Source organism: Enhydra lutris, unplaced genomic scaffold (assembly GCF_002288905.1).
Source record: "Enhydra lutris kenyoni isolate GAN:26980312 unplaced genomic scaffold, ASM228890v2 scaffoldscaffold31, whole genome shotgun sequence".
In the NCBI taxonomy this organism is placed as follows: Eukaryota; Metazoa; Chordata; class Mammalia; order Carnivora; family Mustelidae; genus Enhydra; species Enhydra lutris.
The window spans coordinates 13,163,241-13,190,853 of record NW_019154115.1 but is presented as its reverse complement, the minus strand read 5'-3'; the positions used below and the strand labels follow the sequence as shown (position 1 = coordinate 13,190,853).

The following is a 27,613-nucleotide window of genomic DNA, read 5'->3' as shown; positions in this document are numbered from 1 at the left end:
CATTTAAGTTTTTCTTTGTCTTGTAACTTCATTAGTTGAATACACACCTCGCTCTGGAAATATTGTGACCCCCTTCAGTAAAGTTTCAGTTGGCCTTGAGCCATAAATTCTGGGCAAATTGTAATTCTCGGCAAAACTCTGAAGAAAAGCAAATACTTTCAGTTAAGCATTTAAATTAACTTCATTCACTTCCTTAAAATAAATGCATTGAGCATTATTTTCCCATATGAATGAGTGAAAAGAAATCTGTTCTAATCAAAGTGAACAGGTTTCTTGATCATGCAAGGTGAACTTCTAGGTAACTTCTGAAAAAGAAAATTTCTACAACTGAAATAATTTAAGGAGCACAGAAATGAATACTCTAATGCATCAGAGTACGAGCACTGAGTAAACAGGTCTGCTTTACATGCTGTATCTCCATGTAGCCTCTACCTGATTTCTACTTAAGCCTTATATTCAGTATACTTTGTAAAATGTAAATTTTAAGATAGATAAATGTATGAAGTATTGCATTTTTTAACGAGTTTTTCAGCACTACGCCTTTGTACCTGATCTATTCTAGAAATACTTCCCTCTTTCCCTCGGCTTCAGGAATCCATTTGAATCATTTCTCCCCAACCTGCAAGTGGGGGAGATTGACTATTTTAAAAAATAAGATATGAAAGAGACAAACTATTCAGACAATGTATTATCAAAAGCATGCTTAGAGAAGCACTACATCTATCTTTTGTAAAGTTATTTTGCAGCAACTCTTCAAAAACACACAAAACTAAAATTTGGATTTACATATTTTAATGAGAAAATATTATTTGGACTAGATTCATAATTTAATGTAGACACCTTTTTAAAATTCTTTGTCTTAAAACAGGCATGCTGGGAACAAGAACATCAATATTTAAAATGCCATGCTAATTCTGAACAGGGAAGGAGAAAAATGAAAGGCAAAAATTTTACAGCCCTGATGACACTACAACTTTTTTTTTTTAACTTAAGCAGGTCACACCAGAACAACAGTTCGTTTCCAGCAAATTACCTAAGATTCTAAAGGAATATAGCAAACAAAAGTGCATTTTACACAGTGTATAATCATTCCTATTCACAAGCATTTACATCTCTTTGCAGCCCTTTAGCTTCTTGGGAAAGTTCTTGTAGCAAACAGAAAGACTTGTCCATGGGAGACCTATCCGGTGACATCTCCTTCATGTTACCAGTCAGCTATCTAAGTTCTTCTAGGGTTGCCCTTGATGCTTTCTTACTTTGGGCTTATTTCATTTTCTTCTTTTTTTTTCCTTCCAACAATAAAATAAATAGCTAAAAGGTCTCTAAGTAATCGGAAAGTTAACATCCCAATTAACTTTCCATCCCCCATTCCCTCCCCTAAACCTGGTCAGAAATGAAGAGTAAACATTCACATTACAACAGGTACTTGTAAAGTGGGCTTTGCCCGCTCGCCCGCTAAGCAATACAGATTCAAGTTCACTGTTTACATTTTACCGGGCGCCTTTGTAAACAATACTACAAGGTTACTTTTAGTTTTGTTTTGCTCGTGTTGAGGACTAGCGTCCCCTTCTCAGTTTGGCAGCCTCTCCCCTAACTCCCAGTGCCTGGAGCCTCTGGCAGGAAACAAAAAACAAAACAAAACAACTCCGCAGAAGCTGGGAGGCTGGGCCGCTACTCCGGGAAGCTGTGGTCCGCCCAGCCCTGGCCCGATGGGCGGAGGCGAGTGGGGTAGGAAGATTAGTGGTCCCTTTGCCCGGCAGATTTCCAAGACGTAAACGAGATCCGGCCCTCCGCTGTGCGGCTGCAGCCCTAAGGGGAGATCTGTTCCAGGAAACCTCTGAGGCGGTTTCTCTTGTCTTGGAACTAACTGCGCGGAGTCCAGAGCCCCGCCGGTCCAGGCCGAGGGAAGACGTGCTCCTCTTGGCAAAGGCGGGAGGCAGGATCTCCCCTGCCTCCTAAATGGGAGAGGGTTTGGGCGGGGGGCGGGGGGAGCCGGGAATCGGAGGGCTTGGCTCAGGTGCCCCCTGCCTTCCCCTCTTGTGGAGGCGAGGACAGCTCCCATGCGCCTCCAGGCCATCTGCAAGTTCCTGGGTCCAAAACAAAGTTCTCCTGGTGGGGAGAGGGTTGGCCGAAGGTGAAATGGACAAGTTAGGGTGGCGGTCCTAGGCGGAGGAGGGCAGGGCTGGGAGGCTGGGAAGGCGAATAAGCTGGCGGGAGGGGGACAAGAGGGGGCTCCGGCTGTTGCGGGTCAGTGCACCGCCACCGAATGCAAGGCAGAGGCCGGGCTGGTGAGCGTTTCACTGGGAGTGGCGGGGCTGCTTTGGCTGGTGGCTGTTTGCGAGGACGTGGGGCTGAGCGAGGGCGGCGAGTTCGAGAGCAAAGTGGGGATGGGCGCGGGCAACGCGGGCAGCGCGGGCACTGCGGCCGGTGTAGGCTTGATTGGCACCGGGATTGCGGGCAGCGTCTGGCCTGCTGCATGGCACAGCGGCTTCAGTGGCACGCCGTAGGCGCTGTAATCGCCACTAGCCATGGAGATGGGGGTGGCTGAATCGATCATGCCTGCGGAACCGTACACGTGTGGCCAGCCAGTGCCCAGCGAGCTGCTCATGGTAGTCAATTGGTTGGGGAGCGGGTAGGCGGCGGGCACCGGCTGCATGGCGGAGAAGGCCAGACCCCCAGGCATCTTGTACTCGCGAGCGATTATATTCTCGATGGCGAAGGGGTGCTTGAAGCCCGAGGGCTGTGCCACGCCGCCCAGGTTGTAGGCGGCGGCGGGCATCTGTGGCAGGTGCGTGCCGGAGGCCGCAAGCGCGCTGAGGCGCAGCTTGGCCTGCTGCTGCAGATACTGCGCGGCGTCGGCGGGCTTGCTGGGAGCCAGGTGGTCGGACTTGAGCACCTTGAAGCGCTTGCGGCGCCTCAGGAAGCTGCCGTTCTCGAACATGTCCCCGCAGCTGGGGTGCAGTGCCCAGAAGCTGCCCTTGCCCGGCTGGTCTGGCCGCCGCGGGATCTTGATGAAGCAGTCGTTGAAGGAGAGGTTGTGGCGCAGGCTGTTCTGCCAGCGCTGCGTGTTCTCCCGGTAGTAGGGGAAGCGGTCCATGATGAACTTGTAGATCTCGCTCAACGGCAGCATCTTCTCTGGAGAACTCTGGATGGCCATGGCGGTCAGCGAGATGTAGGAGTAGGGCGGCTTTTGGTCGCTGTACGTGTTGCGGCCGGGCCGAGGCATCTTCTTGTTTGCCCCCTTCTTGCTCCGGGTCCGCGCGGGCCGGCGGCTGCTTGGATCTGGACAGGGGAGAAGATAATGGGGGGGGCGGGGAGCATGGATGCACAGACAGACACCGCGAGGTCAGCCAGCCAGGCCGAGTACAGACCAGACGTGGTGGGTAGGTGCTGCGGCGCCGGATCAGCCCGAGCCCGCACTCTTCGCCTGGCAACTTTGAGCGCAGAGTGGGGTGAGGCCAGGGGGCGCGGGAGGGGAAGCCGATGAGCTGCGCGAGGGAAGCATAGAAGTAAGCTGGACCTGGAGCGGGGACTGGGGCAGGGATGCAACCAAAGGGCTCACCTTAAAGTTGCTCCAAGTTGTGCGTCCGCATCCGGGATGGCACTGCAGCTCTCGGGTCCCTCCCAGTGCGCTGCTGGGACGCAGTGTCGGGTCTCGGCTGGGCTCCGCACGTCTCCGAGCTTCGCAGCTCAGCCCTGCGGCGCCGGGAGCCGACCAGTCCGCTGAGCTTCTGGCCGTGAGATCCCCGGGCGGCCAAGCTCGGCTGCAGAGTCCCGGTGCAGACGGCAGCAGGGCGGCCTCGGGGCTCGGGAGGGCGCTGATGTGGACTCCGCGGCTCCGCTGAGCTAGGTGGCTGCCTCCATATCCTCCCTCGAACCATCTGATAGTTTTAAGCGGTGACAGGAGCAGAAAAGACCCCTGTAGCGGCGCTTCATTAATGTGCCACTTCTTAGCTATCATATGACAATCGTCTTGGGAGGAGGAGGAAGAGGAGGGGGAGCGGGGGCTGCAGAGGGAGGGGACTGAGCGAGAAGGGAGAGCCTGGCCAGCTCTGGTTTCTTTCACACCTATTTACATGGACACCTTGGCCAATAGGAATCACTTCCATCTCAAGACTGGGCGAGGGGGAAGAGCCTCGGTCGCCGGTGGTGAGCGGGACGCCGGCCAGGGTGCGCGGTGTGAAGGTATGAGGAGGTGGCGGCCGCGGAGCAGGGATTCAGGCGACCACTCACATTCACAGACCGAGCTGCCGCGCAGATGATGTTTGACATGGAAATTGCTTGGCTGGGGTATTCTGTTTCCTCTGCATTGTACCGGGTTTGTATTGTTAGCTAACTTAAGGCACGGCTTTCCCCTGAAGCAGACCCTTCTCCTGCGCTTGGCAATATGGGGCTGGTTGCATGGGATATTAAAATGAAAATACACCCTTCCCCTTAGTTCTCCAAGTTTGATTTGACCTTCCTTGGCTACTGCCATAGCTCTACACACAGTGAGTGTGTAGCTTAAGTGATGGGGTTTTAAAAATACTTACAAAAATATAATCGACAGCCCCTTGTAAAAACCCATTTTGTAAGTGTATTGACCAAGTTAAAAAAAAAAAAAAGTCTCTCTGGGCGAATAGGCAGGGTCTTCACTGTAAAAGTCCTTTAGGAATTTAATTAGGCACTGGAGGAAGGCTCTGGGGCTGCTGGGGCAGGCAGTATGTGGACCTGGGGCAGGGCCTGAGTTTGTTTGACACACTTTATCACCAGATGAATGGCAGGGTCTCATGCTTTCCCCAGGTGGCTGGAAACTTCAGGAGTTAGGCATTGCATGGAGGTTTGCATTTTACAGCCGGAACTTCGTCCCCTTCTCCATCCCTCCCCCTTCTCCATCTCCCCCCACCCCACCCCTGCAGTTGACAGAACATATTTAGAGCTTAGAGAGCCCAGCAAACACTGCCTGCGGACCCACTAGAACAGCAGTACCTTCTAGACTCGACAGTTTTCCTTTCTGGGAGAAAGGACAGAGCGGGGATGTGCCTAGGGCCCTCCTGCTTGGTGCCAGCTGTAGGCTCCCTTTGGTTCAGATCAGTCTCCAGAGATTCAATGAATTATTATTATCATCATTATTATTATTATCATCATCATCATCGTGGGTGGCGGTGGCGGCATCATCATATTGCTTTGAAATAGTGAGTGGACCCTGCCTGCATGCACTTAGTCAAGGAGTAGACCCTAGGAGTTCCCACTGGTTTCTGCACATTCTCCAATCTTTATGGGTTTTTAAAAGAAATTCCTTTTACCTCGTTGTTAGCCTCTTTTCCCACTCAATACCTACTGCCCACCCTGAATCATCTTCAATCTGGAAATATGAGAGGTATTTTTTGTTTTTTGGTTTTTGGGTTTTTTTTGCCCCAGGAGGAGGAGGTGATGGTAGTGGTGGTGGTGAGAGAGTTCTGGGTGTGAAGTTTGGAGACTTTTAGTGATATTAGAGAATTATTAGTGGAGCCGTTTGGAGTTAGCATAAAAATCTTTTGGCGCACGTGCGCGCGCGTGCACACACACACACACACACACACACACACACCCCTCCATTAACCACAGTTTCGGAGGTGGTCAATAACTCACCAAAACGTAACTTAAACACGATGAATTTAGGAGATTAAACAATTTCATTAATATTGAAATGGCTTTCGCGTCTGGGCTGCCTTGCTTGAGATGCAAGCACACGTTTTTCAATATTAACAGAAGTGCTTGAAGAAAAGAATAATGTCACCTTCTTAATTCGGAAAAAATAACCAGGAGGAGGAAGTGGGTTCGAGGGGTGGAGGCGGGATGCTGACCTGTCTCTGGGGGCACGGCTTGAGAAAGGCAGATAAACCCTCCGCAGATAAACGGGTTGGATTCGGGTGGAACCTCCGCGGAGCTTTGGCTAAAGGCAACACCGTCCTTGCCTGAGCGGTGCGCGCTTTAGCTCCTAACGAGGGGTGGCGTTTGGGGCTCTTACTTGGCGCGGCCCAGTTCGGCTTGAGGGTCCAGGGATGGGAGGAGCTGGGGAGACCTGGAGCCTAAGGGACCCCGATGAAGAATAGTAGTGAGGGCTTGTGTTTTCCAGACGGAAAGGCGTTGGTCCACAGCTTTCGGCTTCAGAAGTCAGCTGGCCTCGGAGGTCCAGAACTAAGGGAGCTCCTGTGGCGGAGGCAGGAGTGCTCCTGGGAAGGAAAGGTACCGCCATCGAAGCCCCCAAGGGTCTTTTAGAATCATTTTAGCAAAAGTGTGCATACTGATCTATAGAAACGTAGATTAAAATACTGAGAGTGGTTGGATTGGGGATATGTAAGGAAAGGAGTGAAAGATCTCCGTTCCCCCAGTGAGGGCCAGGAGGATTCTTTTCTGCAGGGTGTGTGCGCAAGCTTGCTGAGGGTGGGGGATGGGGAGGGAGAGAAATGTTTTCTTGTTTTAACAATTGCCATTTTGTTGCCTTGCAAAGTGCCTTTGTATGGCTGTCGAAATCATTGCGTGGACTAAACAGAAGATTAACTAAATTCTAAGAAGTGGAAGCGTTTGGGTTAAAAAAAAAAATAAGTTGAAATAAATCTTTGTCCATCTCCCCAGGGAAAGTTGTCACCAAGTCTGAGACGCGTGAGGATATAAGTAGGTATTCGTGTTCGAGGAATCTTCAAAGTTTGGCTAGGGTGAGGATGGGAGGTGAGGCATATTGCCCACGCCCAGGATTAATTAAGGAAATCAAACCCAATAGCACAAGTTTGCCTTGGGTGGGGTGAGGAGCTGTGAGAAGCACATTTAAAACAGATACTTTACCACAGAATTCTATTTCAGATCCTACCGAAGAGCCTGAGGGAAGGGGGAGGGGATTTGCATGCCATTTACAGCGTTTTAAGACCGGTATAATGAAGAAGAGGAGGGAAGGAGCACTTTCCAGAAATCTTGAAAAGTGCATCAGAGTCTATTGTACAGAACCCAAAGCAAACAGAGGCTCTGGGGAGGGGGCACATCCGACTTCGAGGCTTAGGGAGTTGTTGGGAAAACTGTATAAAATACACATAAGTCAATTATACCCATGTGCAAACCAAATGGAAATCTCTTTCATGCCATAGCCATTCATCGCCTCCGCAGAGCCCACCACCGACCACCTTTCTGCTTGGAGAGTTCGCAATAGCCTCTTTTCCCACAAGCTGGACCACACACGGCTACAGATTTCGTAATAATTTATGCTAATTTCCCTCCATAAATCCACAATTCGCTTCAGTGGCACCCGGGCTGCTGAGGGAGTAAAAAGGAGACAGAGGGGTGACAAATACAATATTGATTTTGATTCCTTCTGTTGTCAAGCAGGTGTATGTGTGCGTGAACGGTGGGGCTGGGGTTAGGGGGCGGGGGCTCTAGGGGACGAAAACCGTCCGGGGCCCGGCCAGCCCCTTCGTCCACACTCCAGAAAGTAACGCGCCCTGGTTTGTTAATATTTACCAAACACCGAGGGAGGTGGAGGGAAAGTACCCGGCAGCTTCCGAAGGTTTCCTAGGCGCCAAAAACAATACCCGCCTTCCCGACTTGGAAAGCGAACTCGGGGCAGCCTGGAGCGTTTGGGGGCTGTGTCTTAGTTTGCCCCTTCTCTTCTTTCTCTCTCCCTCAGAGTCCTTCCCTCCTTCTCCTTGAGTTCCCCACCCCACCCTCTCTCTCCTCCTTCCTTACTTTACCCTTGTCCCTCACTTCTCTTCGCTTTTTTTTTTTTTCCCTCTTTTCCCTCTACCTTTTCCATCTTCTCTACCAAATGGCAGTGAAATGTGCAGGTGGGGGAAGGTCTTCGGGCGTGCGCAGCATCGAGTTTAGATTTTAGGGCCTCCTCTGGCCGGCCCCACCTTTCCAGGCCGCCTCCGCATTTGCCCAAGTTGTCGGCGCGCTCTGGGAAACCGCGCTAACTCACCGCGCCGCTTTGTCCCATCAGTCATTCTTCACCAAATCTGCACTTTGGTGGCGTGAAACGACTTAGCTTTCCTTTCAAAAGGATTTTGTTCCCGGGGTATTCAGCACTAAAACAAACTCCCTCAGCCTGTCAGCAGTCAATTTTTAAAAATTGTCGTTCTAAGTGTCCTGGAGGCTGTTGGTCCTCAGAATCTGAGCGCTTCCGCCGCCAGCACCCTCGCCTGGCATAGCCTAGCTCTAGTGTTCTAGATCTGGGGACAAGAGGGAACCCACTCAGTGAGTTGACTTGCTGGGGCCACCGGACACGGGCTTGCGGGTTCTTGGGCCGCGCACATCTGCACCCAGTTGGGAGCTGCGTCAGGGGAAACCTTTTCGGCCATGACTTTCCCAGGACCGCCCCGGGAGTTCGAGCCCACACTGCCAGGCCACTTCGACCGAATCTGATGGGAAATCAAACTGCCCAAGGAAGAGAGGTGGGGAGGGGACACAGCGTGCCCTGTCATGCCAACCGTCAGTGAAAGGACTCTGGCCCTCTCCCTCCTTGTTAGCCGGCGCCTTCACCCCCACCCTCTCGCGCAAGGCAGCCGGAGGAGCGCACCTATTTTTTCAGATAATAGGAAGGAATGTCAGCCAGGGAACTTTGGAGCCATGTATTTCACTGGTTGGTGACAGGGCTACCTGAGCTTTGGATCTTAAGTCATAACAAGAAGGTTGAAAATAAACTTTTGATGAGGAGTACATTGCCTAAAACCAGTTCTTCCCTCCCTTCCAGTCTTGCCTGGGTTCTAAGAAAGGCAAGAGTCTCCACCTCCTACCCATTCTTTACATCCCATCCCTGTTGGGAGGCTTAAATTCAGAGATGTCCCATCCTTATTCCCTCAGTAGGGCCTTTGGCTATGACCTGTGGCACCTGGAATTAAAATCTGTTTTCCTTGCAGTTGGGAGAAAGGGAGTGGCAACACCACATACATTTTTTAAGTATTTCCTGAGCAGCAGCTGCAATTTGGATAGTTCAGAAGGCTCAGTTTTCCCTGCACCTCAAGCACAAAACAAACAGTTGCTGGCATTAGGTGCCAGTCCTCCTTGACCTCCATCCCCAAGAAGTGCCAACCCCCACCCAGAGTGAGCAGGCAATTTCAAGGCTTGTGAAAACAACTCTTGCTCTTCTGGTCATAATGCCCTGTCTTTGGAATCAGTTTGCTAAATACCATTGGGTCTTTGCTTGCTCCGAGATTTTAAGTCTTTAAAGCCAGAGTTTCTAAATCCAGTCCCTCCTTTGCACAAACAATTGCATAGCTTTAAATTGGGCATTACCAAACCTATAAATGTATTTGTTTAAAAAGTTATTTGCAAAAGGTTAGTGGAAGGATTTTTGTTGTTATTGCGAAACCCTGTCCATAAACTTATTGCTCTATACTGTGTGAAAAAGAAGAAGCAATTCAAATCTATTATTATTATTGGAGGAAATATTGCTAAAGCCACCTTGGTATTGAAGGGATTAACTTGCTTTTCTCCCAGCCCCTAACTCTGGGGTTAAGACAGCAGTAGATCAACTGTATAATGTGTGCACTGTTCGCTCATTTGTACAAGCAGAACAAAGGTTGGACTAAGCCAAATTGCATTGCACTTGTGAACCGAGTCCTGATGTGAAGTATCTTTTACAGCGGGGGGAATGAGAACAATTTCGTGTATGTCTAAAAGGGAATAACAAAGCCACTTTCTCGAGCATCTCAAAGTGAAGTAGCGAGGCGTGACATTCCCAGGGTGAGGAGGGACAAAAGCAGGGTCAGGGGGATGAAAAAGAGAATCAAACAGCCACTTTCACATGTCTGCCCTCAACTGCTGCACCTCTCCATAATAGGAAACAAATGTTGTAAAAGGGGGGATTGCTCCCATTCATTCAAAATAGCAAATGATAGCTAAACAACATTGTCAAAACTGAATCAACTTCTGTGCAGTACCACCCAGAAAAAGGTATTGTGTTTTGTTTAATAGCGGGGTGGAGCAAAGGGTCTTTTTTTTAAGGGGGAAGGGGGAGAAAAATCAGCCTATACTTTTCATATTAATTTTCTTTGTCAGGAATTACTTGTTTGCTCAGATTTTGGGGGGAAATTCAGTATTTCTAGCTAGGCAATCACTCGTAAAATGTTATTTTGGGGAGAGGAATTTTGGGAAAGCAGAAACACAAAGGCGAGGTTTAGCTTTGTAAAGTGTTTTAAAGCTTCCAGTAAATAGGAAAACTTTATCCTCCTTTGCGTGTGTTATCCAGAAAAAAATAAGATTTTGACTGCAGTAGCATATGGAGGTAAACCCTGTATAGCAGACTAAATGCACTTTGCTTATGAATTTGAATAAAATCGAATCTGGGAGGAACTGCAAAATATCTGAAATGGAGAATATTTTGCATCTATAATATTTGTTGGTGCATTTTCCTGTGTTAATTTGTTTTGAAACCAGATAACCTGTAGGTCTCCAGCCTTAAAACCCCGCGCTTCTGCTTTGTTTGTTCAGGCTGAGGAGGAGGAGAGCTTAACCCTGTGGACGTGTGCAGTATGTGTTTTCTTAATGGCAGAAGCAGATTTCGCTGAAGACTACAACAGCCTTTAGATATAATAATTCACTGTGTTCCTGGGAAGGTTAAAACTTTGATTTCTCTCTCTCTCTCTCTCTCTCTCTCTCTACCCTTTTTCCCCCTTCTCTGTTCTCTCTCTCTCCTTCTGTCTCTCTCCCTCTGTCTCTCTGGGCTTTTTGTTTTTTGTCTCCAAGCGTCCCCCGCTGAGCTGCCACCCACAAAGCGGGTTTGAGAAAAAAAGAAAGGAAAGAAAGAAAGCGGCTGATCCTTACTGGCCTCCCCCAGCTAGGAATGGCTAGGAGGAGGGGCTTGCTTGGATGGGGCGCCGTGGTCTTTCCGCTCAGGCGGGTCTCACCTGGGACAAGAGCTAAGCTTCGCGCGGTCGGGCTGGGGGTGCAGACCTCCAGCCGCACGCCGGTTCCTCAGCACCGCCCCTGCTTCGGGCGCTCAATTTGCTCACTGTTGGTGGGTAGCTGTGTACCGCAAGATGTAGGGGAAAACAGATTGCCCTGACGGCTTACGCACACCCCAGACCGATCTACCATCCTCTGTATTCCTCTTTTTCGTTCTCTCCTTCCCTCTTTACTCTTCCTCTCTACCCTCATCTCTTCTTTCAGAGACTCTGGCTTTAATTACCGCAGCAGTACGGACACTAGATTTTAGGTCCGAAAACTAGCTGACTTCTCAGCAATGCAGTGTCCACGATCGGCAGTGCATTTCCTATGTACCCATCCGGCTCACTCGAAAGAAGAAAGAAAGGGAGGGAGGAAGGAAACCGAAAACTCAAACATCCCCACCCCCACACCCCATCAGCCACACACCTTAGTTGCATAGTGGCAGGCCGTGGTGAGTGGGTGGCTCCGGAGTGTGGGATAATCATTAATTCGGCCGTTCAAAGATAGCGTTGGTGCTGTTCTTAGACACTAGTACTTGAAATTGTAGTTGGCATTATTCACTCACTACCTGCGTACCCAACAGCAGCGATCCTAGTAAGGAACCTTCACTTCCCTCTCATTTATTTTATTTAGTATTTTTGTTAGGAAAGAACTTTGGAAATATGTATTTTTATGGAAATATTTATGCATGTAAAATAAATATTAAGTCGGCACTGCAGTTTTTCCCTGAAGTTCTTTCCCCTCTCCATTTTTTGGGAAAATCCAGAACCACGGACCATTTAATAATTCCCAAAAGGCTGATCCAGCAGGTGATTTTCTTTGGAGCCATAACCATTTGTTTATGGTGACCACCGCGATTTGATTGGTGGAGCTGATAGTTTCCCTTAACCAAGGTAGGCTGCCTTCCTTACAGCGCCAGCTATAAAGAAAACCCTTCACCTCTCACTTCACACCCCTTCCCCCTAAGCAGTTTGAATCCATAGTCTAACTGGCTCTTGAGGATACCCGGAGTTTGGGGAGGCTGCTGATCTCTCTGTTCTGCTGATCTCTCTGCTGATCTCTGTACGTCTGTTCATCTTCTTTTTACTTAACAACAACAAAAACTACACACAAACAGGGTAAAATATGTGGACCATACACAGTGAGTCAGATCCTTCCCTTTTCCCACATCACACGTCTTTTACCCCTTTTCAAAGGACAGAGGGAGCTGGCGCCCCAGATCTTCGGTAATTATTAGCTACTTAGGTTTTCGCGTCCGGATCCCCGCGACCTGTTGATGACTCCCAATCACGGAGCGCCGAGCTTAGCTTCGAAGTTGGTTATGTAAACTGCTTGTGTATTTCACATTATCATCCCACTGACTGGAGGCAATGTAGATTTTCTAAAGATCTAATGAATAAACAACCAGCAACTGCTGGCGGTGTAATTTACATTGTTAATGCCTACATGTGTATAATAAATATGCATTTGTATGTCTTCAAATAAACTCTTTTTAGTTTCTAACCTGTGGTGATTTTTTCCCCCTAAAAGAAGGAGGGTGGAGGCAGAGGGGGTGAATCTCATCTTTCCAAGGAATGAGAGTTTATTTCACTTGCGTGGCTCTGGTGAAAACGGTTCTGCCATCAAGCCCAGATGTGGAGTCCGCAGCCCGGCTCAGCTGCCCCTCCTACCCGCCGAGGAAAGCTCGGCTGGGATAAGCCCCCCGCAATGGATTCGCGAAGAACGGGAGGATGCGCCGGGAAACGGAGGATGCACCCTGGGACTTAGCGGCGCGGTCTTCGGGACCGCGGCGCCTCACGTAGAAGTGGGATCCAGGAGAGAGGACAGCAACCACAGGATCCGGTTGTTCTCCCCTGAGCTATCGCCCTTCCCCAAGTTACAAGTGCTAACGACTTCTCCAAGATCGCAATTTGGGTTGGGAGAGTTGGGGCGGCTGCGGCTCCGACAACCTCTGGGAAAAGTTTCCCGGGGAATTTCCCGACCGGCGACGTGTCCCCATGCGCTGCTGTAAACAGCATTTCGGAGCAGCCTGGGGGACCGCAGGGAGGAAAGAGAGGACGCTGGCTCGGAGTCGGGGTCCTAGACTCTGCCCCAAGAGCCACTTCCTCCGGTAGGGCAACCTTGCGGAGGGCAGCAGAAACACGGATGCTCCAGGGAGCCAAGGCTTCCCGAGCCGCAGGGTTTGGACCCAGCGTAGCCACTGTTTTCAGAAGCGGAACGTCCTCCCTGCGCCTCCCGCGCCGCTTATTTCAGGCTGGGCGCCGACGTTTGATATCTCTCCCCTCCAACCAGGTGCCACTTTCTTAGCGCGCTCGAAGGCAAATGTCTCATCTTTTCCCGTCCTGGATCTGGAATACATTATTTTAATTAAGTCTATGGCGATTTACTTTCCTCTGAGATCTATTCCACGGTGCAATTAGGAACGTATTGGTGCTAGCTCATATGAATATTCAGGAGCGTGTCAATTAATTAGCAGACAGAGGAATCTCATTATGGTGCTCAAAACCCTTTTAGTGTTAAGCAGAATTAAGGGGGTATTTGGCAATGCGCTGGATTAGTGAATATTTTACTGTGCACTCATTTAACTTCATTATCATAGCACTTACACTACTCTCTGATTTTATTAATTAAATTGCTCATTAATTTGTCCAAAAAGGATAAAAGTTTTAATGTGCCACCCAATAACTTGGAAAGTAAACTTTCGCCCTGCTTGGTCTTCGCTCCCGGCCAGAAGAGGACAGATGGCGGTTTCCAAAGCCGGAGATGGAGGCGCGGTTCCTCCCTCCCTCCACCCCTCAGCTTTGGGAAGCGCAGGCGCTCTAGCTCCGCGAACTCGGGGAGCAGCAGGATGTCTAAGAGGAAGGGCAGCGACCGCAGAGCAGCCTCCCAGGACCCGCCTGGAAATCAGAACTCTTCCTTCAGGGCGGGGGCTGGGGGGGGGGTTGGTGGGGGAAGCCCTCTCTCTGTTTCGCGGGAGTGCGACAGACTGGGCGCGGAGAGATTTGACCAGGGATACCGCAGTGCCCTGAAAGTGGCGGCCAGCGCGCCTAGGAGTCTCCACCTCCAGGCCCCGAGGCTCTCTGTTAACCAAAGGCATAAGCAAAATGCTCCTGATGGGGTCAGCAACCGCAACATTCCAAGGACCTGTTGAGTGCAGCACCCATGCCCCAGGACACTTGAGGCTGTGCCTGAGCACCCTGCCCTCTACTGGGTCCACCCCTCAGGCATCATCCAGGTTGGTGTCCACGTGCCGCTCGCTCACACCTACCTGCTCCTCTCCCACCCTACCCCAAAGGTTAGAAAGACAAATATTAAAATTACTTGCACAAAGGGAACTGCTAAAGAGATCCCAAATTAATATGCATGTAAAATTAATTAGCTGCATTTCGTGACATCAAAATAAGTACCTGGGAAACAGAACACCTTCTGGGCATTGGGAACATATGCTAGAATTAGAGTTAATTGACTAATTACATAAATTAGGCATTAATTTTGCAACACATCAAGTATAAAAGATATCTCAATTAATTGTGCATAAATTATCAGGTGAAACCGGGCTGCAGTCCGGCTAGGATCACGGTTCTCCCACCCCTCTGCTCTTTTAGGGCCCAAAAGCTAGGCGGCGTGGTGGGCACCCAGGTCGCGACAGGCTGGCGCGCGAGGAACGCTGAGATCTGCGCGGGAGTCGTCGCAGCTCAAAGTGATGACCCGGGGCAATTGTTAACGCAAAGGAAACTCCCCTGCTCATTAGAATCAATTACGTGCAGTTAGATTGATCAGCTTTTGTCGGAGGGAGCGAAGCCGACCCCTTTACTAACAACCGCCGCCCCGCTTCCCGTCCACTTAAGCTGGTTCTTTAGCGATCTGGGGCTCTCTCTGAGCAGGTCCCCAAGTCCTGTTCTCGGTTTCCCTAGCTGACGAGGTTAATTTTTCTGGATTTGACGTAGGCTCTGGGCCATTTTCCATCGACCTGGACCGTGGCCTGGCTCTTGGTTTCTCTTGGTCTACATCCTTGAGAGCTTGCCACCACTCCTTACTCAGGAATTCAACTTGAAGGGAGTTGAATCTCCCCGGTTTTGAAGTGGGTGTAAATTAATCTCCAGAATATAAAATCTTGGTAAATAACCCATATATTGTCCCAGAGGACTGGTCTTGTCGGAGCCTCCAGTCCCCCCTCCCCATGATTTATATGATTTCTCTGGTTTCTTATGGATGAAAGAACAGAATGCGAATGGGTGTTCAGTTTAAATTTTAAATTTCTGGGACTCCTGTCTCCAAGGGAAGTTCCGGGGGACATACTAGGGTAATTTTCCCTCAACAAATCACCAAATGTAACATTTGTTTTGCCTTTTAAAACAGTTTATCGTTGGTGAAATGTTAATGGTCTTGGAAGCAACTTTCCCCTACATTCTCTACACCTTTTAAGTGAAAGAAAAAAAAAAACCTTTTCAAAATAAAAGGGTTGTTTGGGCAGTGGATAAAGTCCTGCCACTTCCAAATCTTAGGAAACCGCAGCAAAACTCATAAGCATTCCTCAAATAAATTACCACCAATTATAGCACAGTTTGGTTCTGTTGATCTAGTGGAATGTTACTAAGGGAGGGACAGATTTCTCAGCCACTTCTGGAGCTGTCATCGTGTGCCTGATGGCTTGTAAAAGTATCTCCCTCAAGATTCCCAAGTTGTAATCATTTTCTTCTTTTCGCCAAGGCAAACACAGGAGAATGAACGGAAGTCCTGAGAAACCCTTTATTGTCAGATGATACACATCTTCATCGAGGTGCTTTGGTGACATTTGTTAGGTAGCACCCTGACTACTCATGAGCTAAAGAAACAGATGAATTCCAGAGTTCTCTGAGACATTCATTCTGATGTAGAGGTTTCTCTTCTGGAACCAGATGCTGAAGGTACTTGAGGGAGATGTTGACAAGTGGATAATTGTCAGCAGAACTAAAACAGACACTTTGTTTACAGTTGAGCATGATTAATTGAGAGTAAATAAAACAGCACTCTTTGTAAAATCACCCTCCAAGTTCAAAAAAGGCTGTATGTCTCTAGAAATAAAAGCAGTGGAGTCGCACAAGGGCTAGTTTTACCAGACCCTTGAAGCAGCAGCTGCTGTTGGTACCAAAGTAGATATGCTTTATTGCTTTCCAACTGGCCTGCTTGTGTGTGTGTGTGTGTGTGTGTGTGTGTTTAATTTTTTGCTATATGTAAAGAGCTGGATTAGAACCATTTTTCTCCTAAGTAGCTGAATTTTAGATTTTTCTTATTGAAGCACTGTTCTTCCCATCTCCCTTCATTCTTCCTTTGAAATGTGAAACTCAATGTGAAAGAATTTTTAAAATGAGCCAGACTTGATAAACCCAAACTGATGTTGTCAGACAAAGCTATGAAATGCCACTGTGATACTTCATTTTGCAAGAGAGCATTTCTATTTCCTGTGGCTCTAATAAACTGCAGAGGCCAGACTCTAAGAAACATCTTATGATTGTCCAACATAATAAGTTTTAATGAAACAGGAAATAGCTCTTTTTTTCAAAGCACTGGGTACTTGTGTACACAAATTTTTTTCCCCCACTCTATCCTGTTAGACTAGAGGGTGAGCCGGCCAACAGCCTTTCTAACAAACTTTGCTAATCATGTTTGTGCAGATTAGCACCGCAGACATGCTAATTAATTGCCTTGGATAGATACATCGGATACATTGATGTATACAGTCTATAAATGGGCATTCTTTGCATTGTAATATGCTGAATGAAATTCAAAACAATGGGCATATGGAAGTTAGAAATAATTTTAGATCACTAACAATTCAGTTAAACTCAATACCTGTTGTCCTCCTGTAAGCACGGATAAGGAAACATAAGCCAGGCAAATAAGATACAAATCAGGACTTTATGTGGGCTACTGGGAAAGAGCTTTCAATTGGGACTTCTTGCAGTTAAGAACTGTCTCTAGGAGCTTCTGAGACAAAAGCAAAAACAGAGTCCAAAGCATGGAAGTAAATAGAGAAAGAAAAGGAAGAGGAGGAGGAGAGAGAATGCTCTCTCTTCATGTGAGCCTTGGATTTTTGGGGAACTAAACTGATACTTTTTGTTTTCTCTTGAGCCTGTTTAAGCTAAGTTTTAAGGAGATCATAAATAATATCCTTTTCCTATTGTCATGAGACCCAGAGCAGCTTTCATGCTGAAAATCTTGCCTATTCTTTTGGTTTGTCCTCACTAGCAGGAACAACTCAAATGGGTCTCTTTTTCTTAGAGAGTTTGTGTGTGTGTGCAAGGTGTGGGGGGGAAAGGGGAGAAGAGGGGCAGAATGGCGCAGAAAGAGAATCTTAAGCAGGCTCCACACCCAGCATGGAGCCTGAAGTAGGGCCTTATCTCATAGTGCTCAGATCATGACCTGAACTGAGATCAAGAGTCAGGCACTTAACCAATTGAGTCACCCACCAACTACCAACTGGGTAGTTCTTGGCCTTTGGAATTTCATTTCCTTCCCTGGTGGACACTTCATATTGCACACTTATGGAGATACTTATCAAGGCTTCTAGAGCCTGCCAGTCTTAGGATGAAGAGGTAACATAATGTCTCCATCAGCACATCCCTAAGCCTTTGAGAAATCTTAGAAGACAGGCAGCCTCCCTCCCAATCTCCCTCCATTCCTTCTTTTCTTCCTTTCTCTCCTCCTTCCTTTCCCTCCTTTCATAAGCATTTCTGAGGACTAATTCAGCCCTAGGCCATTAACTAGCAAAGCACAGCTGTGATAAATTCATTTCAGGAGTTTAAATTTTAACTGGTGAAAGAAAATACATGCTCAAGAATAGACACCTACTTCTTAAAATGTAGTTTCTCCATATTGGAAGCTCTTCATGATATCAAATCTCCAAAGAAATACATTCTCTCATTTAACCCTCAGTAACTCATAGGGGAATGGAATCTATGAATAAAAATGGCTAATAGCCATTGAGTTCTTGATGTTATGCCAGTAGTTCTGAAAGTGTGGTTCTGGGACCCTGACATTCTCTGAGAACCTTACATAGGTTCCATGAGATTCAGATCATCTTCACATTAGTACTAAGACATTATTTGCCTTTTCCACTCTTATTCATTCTCTAGTATACAGTGGAGTTTTCTAGAAGCATCCGGGTATGTGCTTTTTGAAACAGACTGAATATAGAAACAGACATGAGAATCTAGAATCTAGAGCCTACCCCAAAGACAGATTTACAAAAATATGAAAGAAGGATACTGTTCTGATTGTTTTCTTTTGGCAAATATAGTTATTCATAAAAATTCATATCAGTGTATAATGGATTTATTATAATATTATATTAAAATAAATGAATAAGTAAATAAATATTTAAAAATTTTCTCCATTTTAATATCCAATATGGTGAATATCTTGAGATGTGACTCTGATAAACAAATGTCTTTGGGGTAGGCTCTGCTATCACCCCTATTTTACTTTACTTTTTATTTTTTTTAAGATTTTATTTATTTATTTGACAGAGAGAGAGAGAGATCACAAGTAGGCAGAGAGGCAGGCAGAGAGAGAAAGGGAAGCAGGCTCCCCGCTGAGCAGAGTGCACCATCCAGGACCGTGAAATCATGGCCTGAGCATGATCAGAGGCTTAACCCACTGAGCCACCCAGGCGCCCTGATCACCCTTATCTTAAAGATAAGGAAACAAAGCATGGGAGGCAACTTAGGAAAACTCCAAATTCCATAGGAGCTCCAGGCTCTCAGTTTTCAGAGTTTGATACTTGACTTCTGTTTTATAGTTAAAATTGAAATGTTCCTGTTCATAGTTGAAAGTGCTAACCCAGAGAGGTTAGATGATTTTCCTAAGCTCACATAGCCAGTGACTGAGCTAGAATGTTAACAGTTTCTTCCCACTAGAGCTAGTGGCCACTATACCCACTATTCTCCATTCAGTGGTGTGTTAGGAAGCTGGTTCTTGATGGAGAAAAGCCTTCATTGGTAGTATTTGCCAATTTCTATAGTATAATGCTCCCACCGTGGCCCATTTCAAACATAACTTCACATCAGTTGGTAAGAGATGAGCACAACTGGCTTTTGTTAACTGGTAAAAGCTAGCTCTCGTATGCAACTGACTCTACCCTATCTCCCATATGATTTTTCTCCTGTGGAGGTATGTGCTATGGTGAGTGCTATGAATTGTGTAAGACTGATCACAGACCTGTACCCCTGAAACAAATTATACATTATGTGTTAATAAAAAAAATAGCAAAAAAAAAATTGTTTCTAGGTCATCTCAAAGAAATCATGATCTAGTAGAAAATTCCCTGATCTTGGACTTACAGGACCTGAGTTAAATTCTCAACTCTGCTACTTACAAGCCAGGTAACCTTGGCAAGTAACTATCTTTCAGACTCAGGTTCTGCTTGTGAAACAGGGACAATAATATCTGCTCAGCCTATTTCATTGTGTGTGTGTGTGCGCGCGCGCGCGTGCGCACATACCCAGGAAATGCATTCTTTATAAGAAATCACTTTGTGAATGTACAGTGTTATGCAAATGTGAGACGTAGTGATTGTTCCTGGGTCAGAGGCTTCCTCTGGAACTTCTTTCCTGAATTCTTGATTCCTGGTCAGAATTGGTGATTTCTTTTTATAACCCCATAATATGTTGTTCATACTTCTATTTCACCACCGATACACCATCTCATAATTGCTCTTAAGTCTGTCACCAAAACAGTAGACTATCATAGCCAGATTCTCAGAATCTAGAGTAGTGCTGTCCAATAGAAATATAATGTAAGCCACATACGTAATTTTGAATGTCCTAGGAGCATATTTTAAAAAGCTAAAGAAACAGACAGACTTAACTCAATAATGTATTTTTATTTAAATCCAATATACATTGAAATTTCATCATTTCTACCTATAACCAATATTAAAATTATTAATGTAGGTTTTTAAAAAATTTTATTTATTTATTTGACAGAGAGAGATCACAAGTAGACGGAGAGGCAGGCAGAGAAAGAAAGAGAGAGAGAGGGAAGCAGGGTCCCCGCTGAGCAGAGAGCCCAATGCGGGACTCGATCCCAGGACCCTGAGATCATGACCTGAGCCGAAGGCAGCAGCTTAACCCACTGAGCCACCCAGGTGCCCCTTTGTAGTGTTTTATGTTCTTTCTTCACACTAAGTTTTTCAGATCTGAGGTGTATTCTACACTTACACCATGTCTCAATTCACACTAACCACATTTTAAGTGCTCAGTGGCCACAAGTGGCTAGTGGCTACTATATTGGACAGCAAAGCTGTAGTGTCAGCCTCCTTGGCTTTGAATTTCACCTTTGCCATTTGCTAGGTGGGCAGTGTACTTGCCTTCTCTGTTTCTCAGTTTCCTTTTTGTGAAACGGAATTAATGATGCAGTCCACATCATAGGATTGTTGAAAGAATTAAATAAGTTAGCATATGCAAATAGTACTTTGTACAAAACATACTTACCATGGATGTTAAATATGATAGCTTTATTTTTAAATTATAAGATTTCTAAAAATAGAACTGTATTTTACTTATATTCTCATTCTCTAGCACCTTAAACTGTAGGGTTTCTGTATTGGGTGGCTGGCTGGCTGGCTGGCTAAATAAACCTGGCTGCTCTCACTAACTCTGTGTGGCATCAAAACTTCAAATGAAAACTTCAAATGACATTGTAAGCAATAGCAGCAGAGCATTATCTGTTAATCTAAAGGGAACATTGTTTGCAGATGTATTTATTTATTTGACAGATGGAGATCACAAGTAGGCAGAGAGGCAGGCAGAGATAGAGGGGGAAGCAGGCTCCCTGCTGAGCAGAGAGCAGGACTCAGGTCTCCATCCCAGGACCCTGAGATCATGACCTGAGCCGAAGGCAGAGGCTTAACCCACTGAGCCATCCAGGTGCCCCTGCAGATGTATTTTAAAATAATCAGACTTGGGGCAGCTGGGTGGCTCAGTCAGTTATGTGTCTGTCTTCAGCTCAGGTCACGATCTTGGGGTCCTGGGATCCAACGCTGTGTCAGGCTCCCTGCTCAGTGGGCAGTCTGCTTCTCCTTCCTCCCCTCCCCGTCATTTGTGCACACTAGCTCTTTCTCGCTCAAATAAATATATCCATAAAAAAATTTAAAAATAATCAGCCTTGTTGAGGTATAATTATAAAATTGACCCATTTTAAGTGTGTAGTTTAGTTAGCTTTAACAAATATGTGAGTCAATCAATATATAGAACATTCACAGCACCCAAAATGTTTTCCTGTGCTTCTTTGTAGACAATCCTCTCTCCCTACCCTCAGCTCTTGGCAACCATTGATCTGCTTTCCGTTACTATAGATTTACCTTTTTAAGATTTCATATAAATGAAATCAGAAAATATGAGGTCTTTTGTATCTGGCTTTTTTTTTTTTTTAACTTATTGTAAAGCTCTGAAGGTCATCTGTGCTGTTTCATGTATCTAAAATCAGTCCGTTTTTATTGCTAAGTTATTATTTCTGTGGATATACTACAATTGGTTATCCAGGCACTTACTGATGGAACTTTGAGTTGTTTCCAGTTTTTGGTAATTATTCTCTTAACAGTGTCTTTCATAGAGGAGAAATTTTTAATTTTATTCTTTAAAAAGATGTATTTATTTTGAGAGAGAGAGAATGGGGGGAGAGGCAGAGGGAGAGAATCTCATCAATGATGAGTCTAACATGGGGCTCCATCTCATAATCCTGAGATCATGACCTGAGCCAAAACCAAGAGTCAGACGCTTGCCATTCTGGTGCCCCAAGAGGTTAGTTTTATTTATTTATTTAAATATTTCATTTTTTTATTTGCAAGAGAGAGACAGAGAGAGTACGGGCAGGGGCAGAGGGAGAGGGTGAAACAGGCTCCCTGCTGAAGGGACTCGAAGCTCGATCCCAGGACCCTGAGATCAGCCAAAGTCAGACACTTAACAGATTGAGCCACACAGGCACCCCAAGTTTTAATTTTAAAGAAATCCCAGCTTATCATTTTTTTCCTCTCATGGATCATGGTGGTGTCTTTAAAAAGGTCATCTACCAGATCTAAGGTCATCTTGATTTTCTCCTATGTTCTCTTCTGAGAGCTTCATAGTTTTGTATTTTACATTTAGGTCTATAATCCATTTTGAATCAATCGGTTTTTGTAAGAAGTATAAGGTCTGTGTCTAGATTGATTTTTTTGCATGTGGATAGATGCCTCATTGTTCAAGTACCTTTTGTTGAAGAGTATTCTTTTTCCATTGAATTGCCTTTGCTCCCTCGTCAATATTTATTTAGGGACTTTCTCTTCAGTTCCACACATCTAGACTTACAGTACTGCCAGTATGTTTTGGTTACTGTAGTTTTATTTTTGATTTATTATTTATTTTATTTTTTTTAATAAAGACTTTATTTACTTGACAGAAAAAGAGAGCAAGCACAAGCATGGGGAACAGCAGAGGAAGAGGGAGAAGCATGTTCCCCACCAAGCAGGGAGCCTGACCTGGGGCTGCACCCCAGAACCCCGGGATCACCACCCCAGCCAAGCTAAAGCAGATGCTTAGCTGACTGAGCCACCCAGGTGCTCCGGTTACTATAGTTTTATAGTATGTCTGATAAGTCTCAAGTGCTGTAAGTCCTCAAACATTGTTTTTCTTTATCAAAACTATTCTGGCTATTCTAGATGCTTTACCTTCTGTATAAATTTTAGAATCAGCCTGTCAGTGTCTACAATATTATGATGGGATTTTGAATGAGATCATATTGAAATATCAATTTGGGAGACAACATTTTAACAATAGTGAGTCTTTTGATCTAGGATTATGCTATTTCTCTGTATTTTTTACATCTTTAATTTTACTCAACAATATTTGGTAGCCTTCAGTGAAAAGATCTTGCATATTTTGCTAAATCCTTTTTTATTCTATTATAAATGGTATTTTTAAAAAGATTTTATTCATTTATCTGACAGAGAGAGAGAGATCACAAGTAGGCAGAGAGGCAGGTAGAGAGAGTAGGGGAAGCAGGCTCCCTGCTGAGCAGAGAGCCTGACTCGGGGCTCAAACCCAGGACCCTGAGATCATGAAATCATGACCTGAGCCAAAGGCAGAGGATTAACCCACTGAGCCACCCAGACACCCCATATAAATGGCAATTTTTAAAAATCTAAATTTCCAACTGTTGGGGCACCTGTCTAGTTCAGTCCATGGAACATGCAACTCTTGATCTTGGGGTCATGAGTTTGAGCCCCCACATTGGGTGTAGAGATTACTTATAAAAAATAATAAAAAAGAATGGGGCATCTGGGTGACTCAGTCGGTAGGGCGTCTGACTTTTGGTTTCAGCTCAGGTCATGATCTCAGGATTGTGAGATTGAGCCCTGCACTGGGCTCCTCTCAGTGGAGAGTGTGCTTGAGATTCTCTCTCCCCCTCCTGCTGCCGGTCCCCCCAGCATGCATGTCCACTCTTTCACTGAATAAATAAATCTTTAAAAAATAGTAACAATAAAAAATAAATTTCCAATTGTTTGTTACTAATTATACAAAAATACATACTAATTGTATATAAAGTATACAATTATACAGAATAGCTCTATATTGACCTTGTATTCTGCCACCTTGCGAAGCTCACACATTATGTCTAGTAAATTTTATATAGATTTCTTACATTTTTCTATGTATACTATTATGTCATCTATGAATAAAGGCAGTTTTACTTCTTTTCCAATCAGCATGCTTTTTATTTTATTTTCTGGCATTAATGCATTGTGTAGGACCTCCAGTAAAAATGTTGAATAGAAATGTTATAGTGTATCCTTGCTTTGTTTCTGATCTTGTGGGAAAACATTCAGTTTCCCACCATTAGATATGATACTTACTATAGTTTTTTATAGATGTTCTTTGTGAGATTGAGGAAGTTTCCTTCTATTTCTAATTTTATAAGAGTTTGTTTTTAAATCATGAATGGATATCAAACTATATCAAGTTCTTTGCATGTATGAGATGATAATATTATTTTCCTCTCTCCGTTAATATGGTGAATTATATTTGTTGATATTTGAGTATTAAATCAACCCACCTGGTCATGATGTATTACTCTTTCCATATTGCTGGATTCAGTTTGCTGAAGGAACTGGGTTAAAGTTTTCTCTTTTTGTCTTGTCTAGATTTTGGAATCAAAGTAATCATGATCACAAGATAATTTGAGATATGATCATCTTCTATTTTAAGAAAGAGTCTGGGTAGAATTAATATTATCTCTAACTTAAATGTTTGGTAGAATTCTCCAGTGAAGCCATCTGGGCCTGGAGTTTTCTGGAGCTATCTGGAGTTTTCTTTGTGGGAAGGTTGTTATCTAAAACTTTAATTTCTTTGATAAAGATCATGCTGTTCAGGTTATCTAGATTTTCCTGAGGGGGTTTTGGTAGTTTGTGTTTTTTAAACAAATTTGTCATTTCATCTAAGTTGATTAATTTGTTGCTTTAAAGTTGGTTATAATATTCCCTTAAAATTATTTTAATCTTCTCTCATTTTTTTCTTTATCAGTCTGGATACAGGTTTATCAATTTTATTAATATTTTCAGAGAACGAGCTTTTGGCTTCCTTTCCTTGATGCTTATTGTATCCTTGTTTTCTGTTTCACTGATTTCTGCTCTGATGTCATTATTTTCTTCCTCTGGCTTCCATTATGTTTAATTTCTTCTTTTTTTAAATTTTGTCTTTTTTATTGAAGGCAGAAGCTTCAATTATTGAATTCAGACCATTTTTTTCCTAACACAGATGTTTATGGTTATCGATTTACTTTCATTTATTTATTAATTAAATATTTATTTACTTATGTACTCTCAATGTGGGGCTCAAATGTACAACCCCAAGGTGAAGAGTCCCATATGCTTCTGACTGAGCTACCCAGGTGCCCCAACTATCAATTTACTTATTTACTTATTTATTATTTATTTATATTTTTAAAACATTTTATTTATTTATTTATTTATTTATTTGTCAGAGAGAACAGAGAGAGAGAGAGAACGAATGCAAGCAGGGGAGCACCAGGCAGAAGGAGAAGCAGGGTCCCTGCTGAGCAAGGAGCCTGATGCTGAACTCGATCCCAGCAGCCTGGGATCATGATCTGAGCTGAAGTCAGACAACTTAGCCGACAGAGCCACCCAGGCATCCCTCAGTTTACTTTTAAAAGATTGCTTTAGCTTCATCTGTAACTTTCGATGTGTTATATTTTCAGGTTCATGCAGTTCAAAATATTTTTTAAATTTTCCTTGTGATTTCTTTTTTGATTCATGTGTTACTTAGAAGTGTGTTGTTTAATTTTCAAGTATTTGAGGATTTCCAGGTTTTTAAAAACTAATTTCTAGTTTAAATCCATTGGTGTCGGAAAACGTATGTTGTATGATCTTAATCCTATTATAGTTTCTGAGATTTTTTTTTTAAGATTTTATTTATTTATTCGACAGAGATTACAAGTAGGCAGAGAGGCAGGCAGAGAGAGAGAGAGAGAGGAAGAAGCAGGCTCCCTGCCGAGCAGAGAGCCCGATATGGGGCTCAATCCCAGGATCCCAAGATCACGACCCCAGCCGAAGGCAGAGGCTTTAACCCACTGAACCACCCAGGTGACCCAGTTTCTGAGATTTTTTTTTTTTTTTTTTAAGATTTTATTTTTAAGGAATCTGTATACCCAATGTGGGGCTCACACTTATAACCCTGAGGTCAAGTCATATGCTCCACTGACTGAGCCAGCCAGGTGCCCCACATTTACTGAGATTTTTAAACCAGAATGTGGTTTATTCTGGTGAATGTTCTAAGTACACTTGAAAAATATGTTTATTATGTTTTTGTTGGATGTAGTGGTCCATTAATGTCAATGAGGTCAAGTTGATAGCAAGTATAATTCAAGTCTTCTCTATCCCTACTGTGGTTTTGTGTTTACTTGTTCTATCAATTACTGAGAGAAGAATGTTCAAGTCTCTAAGGAAAATTGTGGATTTATCTATTCTTTTAGCAGCATAAGTCTGTGACTTCATGTATTGTGAACTTCTGTTTTAGTTGCATATGTATTTAGGATTGGTATGCTTTCTTGAGTAATTAATTCCTTTACCTATGATATGTCCATCTTTATCCCTTCTTTATTCCTTGTTTTTCAAGTCTTTGTTATCTGATGTTAGCATAGCCACTTCAGCTTTATTTTGATTAGGGTTTCCATCCTTTTACCTTTTAGGCTATTGTATTTTTGTATTTAAAGTGATCTCTTATAGACAGCATGTATATTGCCTTTCTATATGATTTCACAAATACTGCCTTTTATTTGGAGCATGCAGACAATTTATATTTATATTTATTATATAGCTGGGCAGAAAGCTACTATCTTACTATTTTTTAAAATTTCGTATGTTTGTTATTCCCTTTCTCCCCTTTTATTTATTCTTTTTGAATATTTTTATGATTCCATTTGTCTCCACTATTAGCTTACTAGCTGTTTTTCTTTCTTTTCTCCTTTTTTTCATTTATTTTTTGCAGTTGCTTTAGGGTTTAAAATATATTTTTAAATTTATCATACTCTATTGTCAAATACTATACTACATTGTAGGTAAAAACCTTAGAAAAATATATCCCTATTCCCCCCTTTTCTTTTCTACTTTTGTTATAGTACAATTTACTTCTACCTATGCCCTGAATCCTGCAATGAATTAGTATTGTTTTTGCTTAAAATAGCAATTATCTTTAAGAAGATTTAAAAATGAGAACACATATCCTATTTTATCCTATATTTACCTAAATATATGCCTTTTCATTCCTTCGTGTAGATCCAAATCTCCATCTGGAATCATTTTCCTTCTTCTTGATACACTTCCTTTAATTTTTCTTACAGTATAGGTCTACTAATGAATTCTCTCAACTTGTTTGCCTGAGAAAATATTTACTTTGACTTAAATTTGGGTGGTATTTTCACTGGGTGCAGAATTCTAGATTATCAAGTTTTTTCTTTCAGGACTTTATTTATTTATTTATTTTATTCTGATTTGTATAGCTTCTTATGAAAGGTCTCTGATAATTCTCATTTTTCTTCCTCTGTACAGACTTTATATTTTCTCTCTGGCTACTTTCAATATTTCAGTACTGGTTTCAGTAATTTGATTCTCATGTGATGTTATACCTGTGTGTGTGTGTATGTGTGTGTGTGTGTGTTTATTTTGGTTGGACTTCATTAAGCTTGGATTTATAAGTTTATACTTTCATAGCATTTGAAAAAATTTTGGCAATCATTCAGCAAAAATTTTAATTTCATATGTTTGTTATTCCCTTTCTCCCCTTTTATTTATTCTTTTCAAATATTTTTATGATTCCATTTTTCCTTTTGGGAACTCTATTTTCATATATGTTAGATTGCTTGATATTATTCCATAGATCACTGATTTTTATCAGTCATTCTTTTTCTCCCTCTGCCTCTTTTTGTTTTGATTTTTTTAAATTTTATTTTCCAAATTTTTACTTAATTTCCAGTTAGTTAACATACAGTGTAATATTAGTTTCAGGTGCAGAATTTAGCGATTCAGTGATTACATACAACACCCAGCACTCATCACAAGTGCCCTCCTTAATATCTATCACCTATTTTCTCTGCCCATTTTGGATAAGTTTTACTCCTTTATTTTCAAGTTCCTGGTTGTTTCATCTATTGTGTCTAATCTGATATTAAATACATCCAGCACATTTTCATT

The 27,613-nt window shown here is 43.9% G+C and overlaps 1 protein-coding gene across 1 annotated transcript; it reads right to left on the bottom strand.

The window, feature by feature from the left end:
- Positions 1 to 2,248: 2,248 nt before the first annotated feature.
- On the bottom strand, positions 2,249 to 3,226 carry LOC111153090 (forkhead box B1). The gene has a single exon (XM_022511886.1). The coding sequence runs from the start codon at positions 3,224 to 3,226 to the stop codon at positions 2,249 to 2,251; it is 978 nt and encodes a 325-aa protein (XP_022367594.1).
- Between the last annotated feature and the right edge of the window lie 24,387 nt (positions 3,227 to 27,613).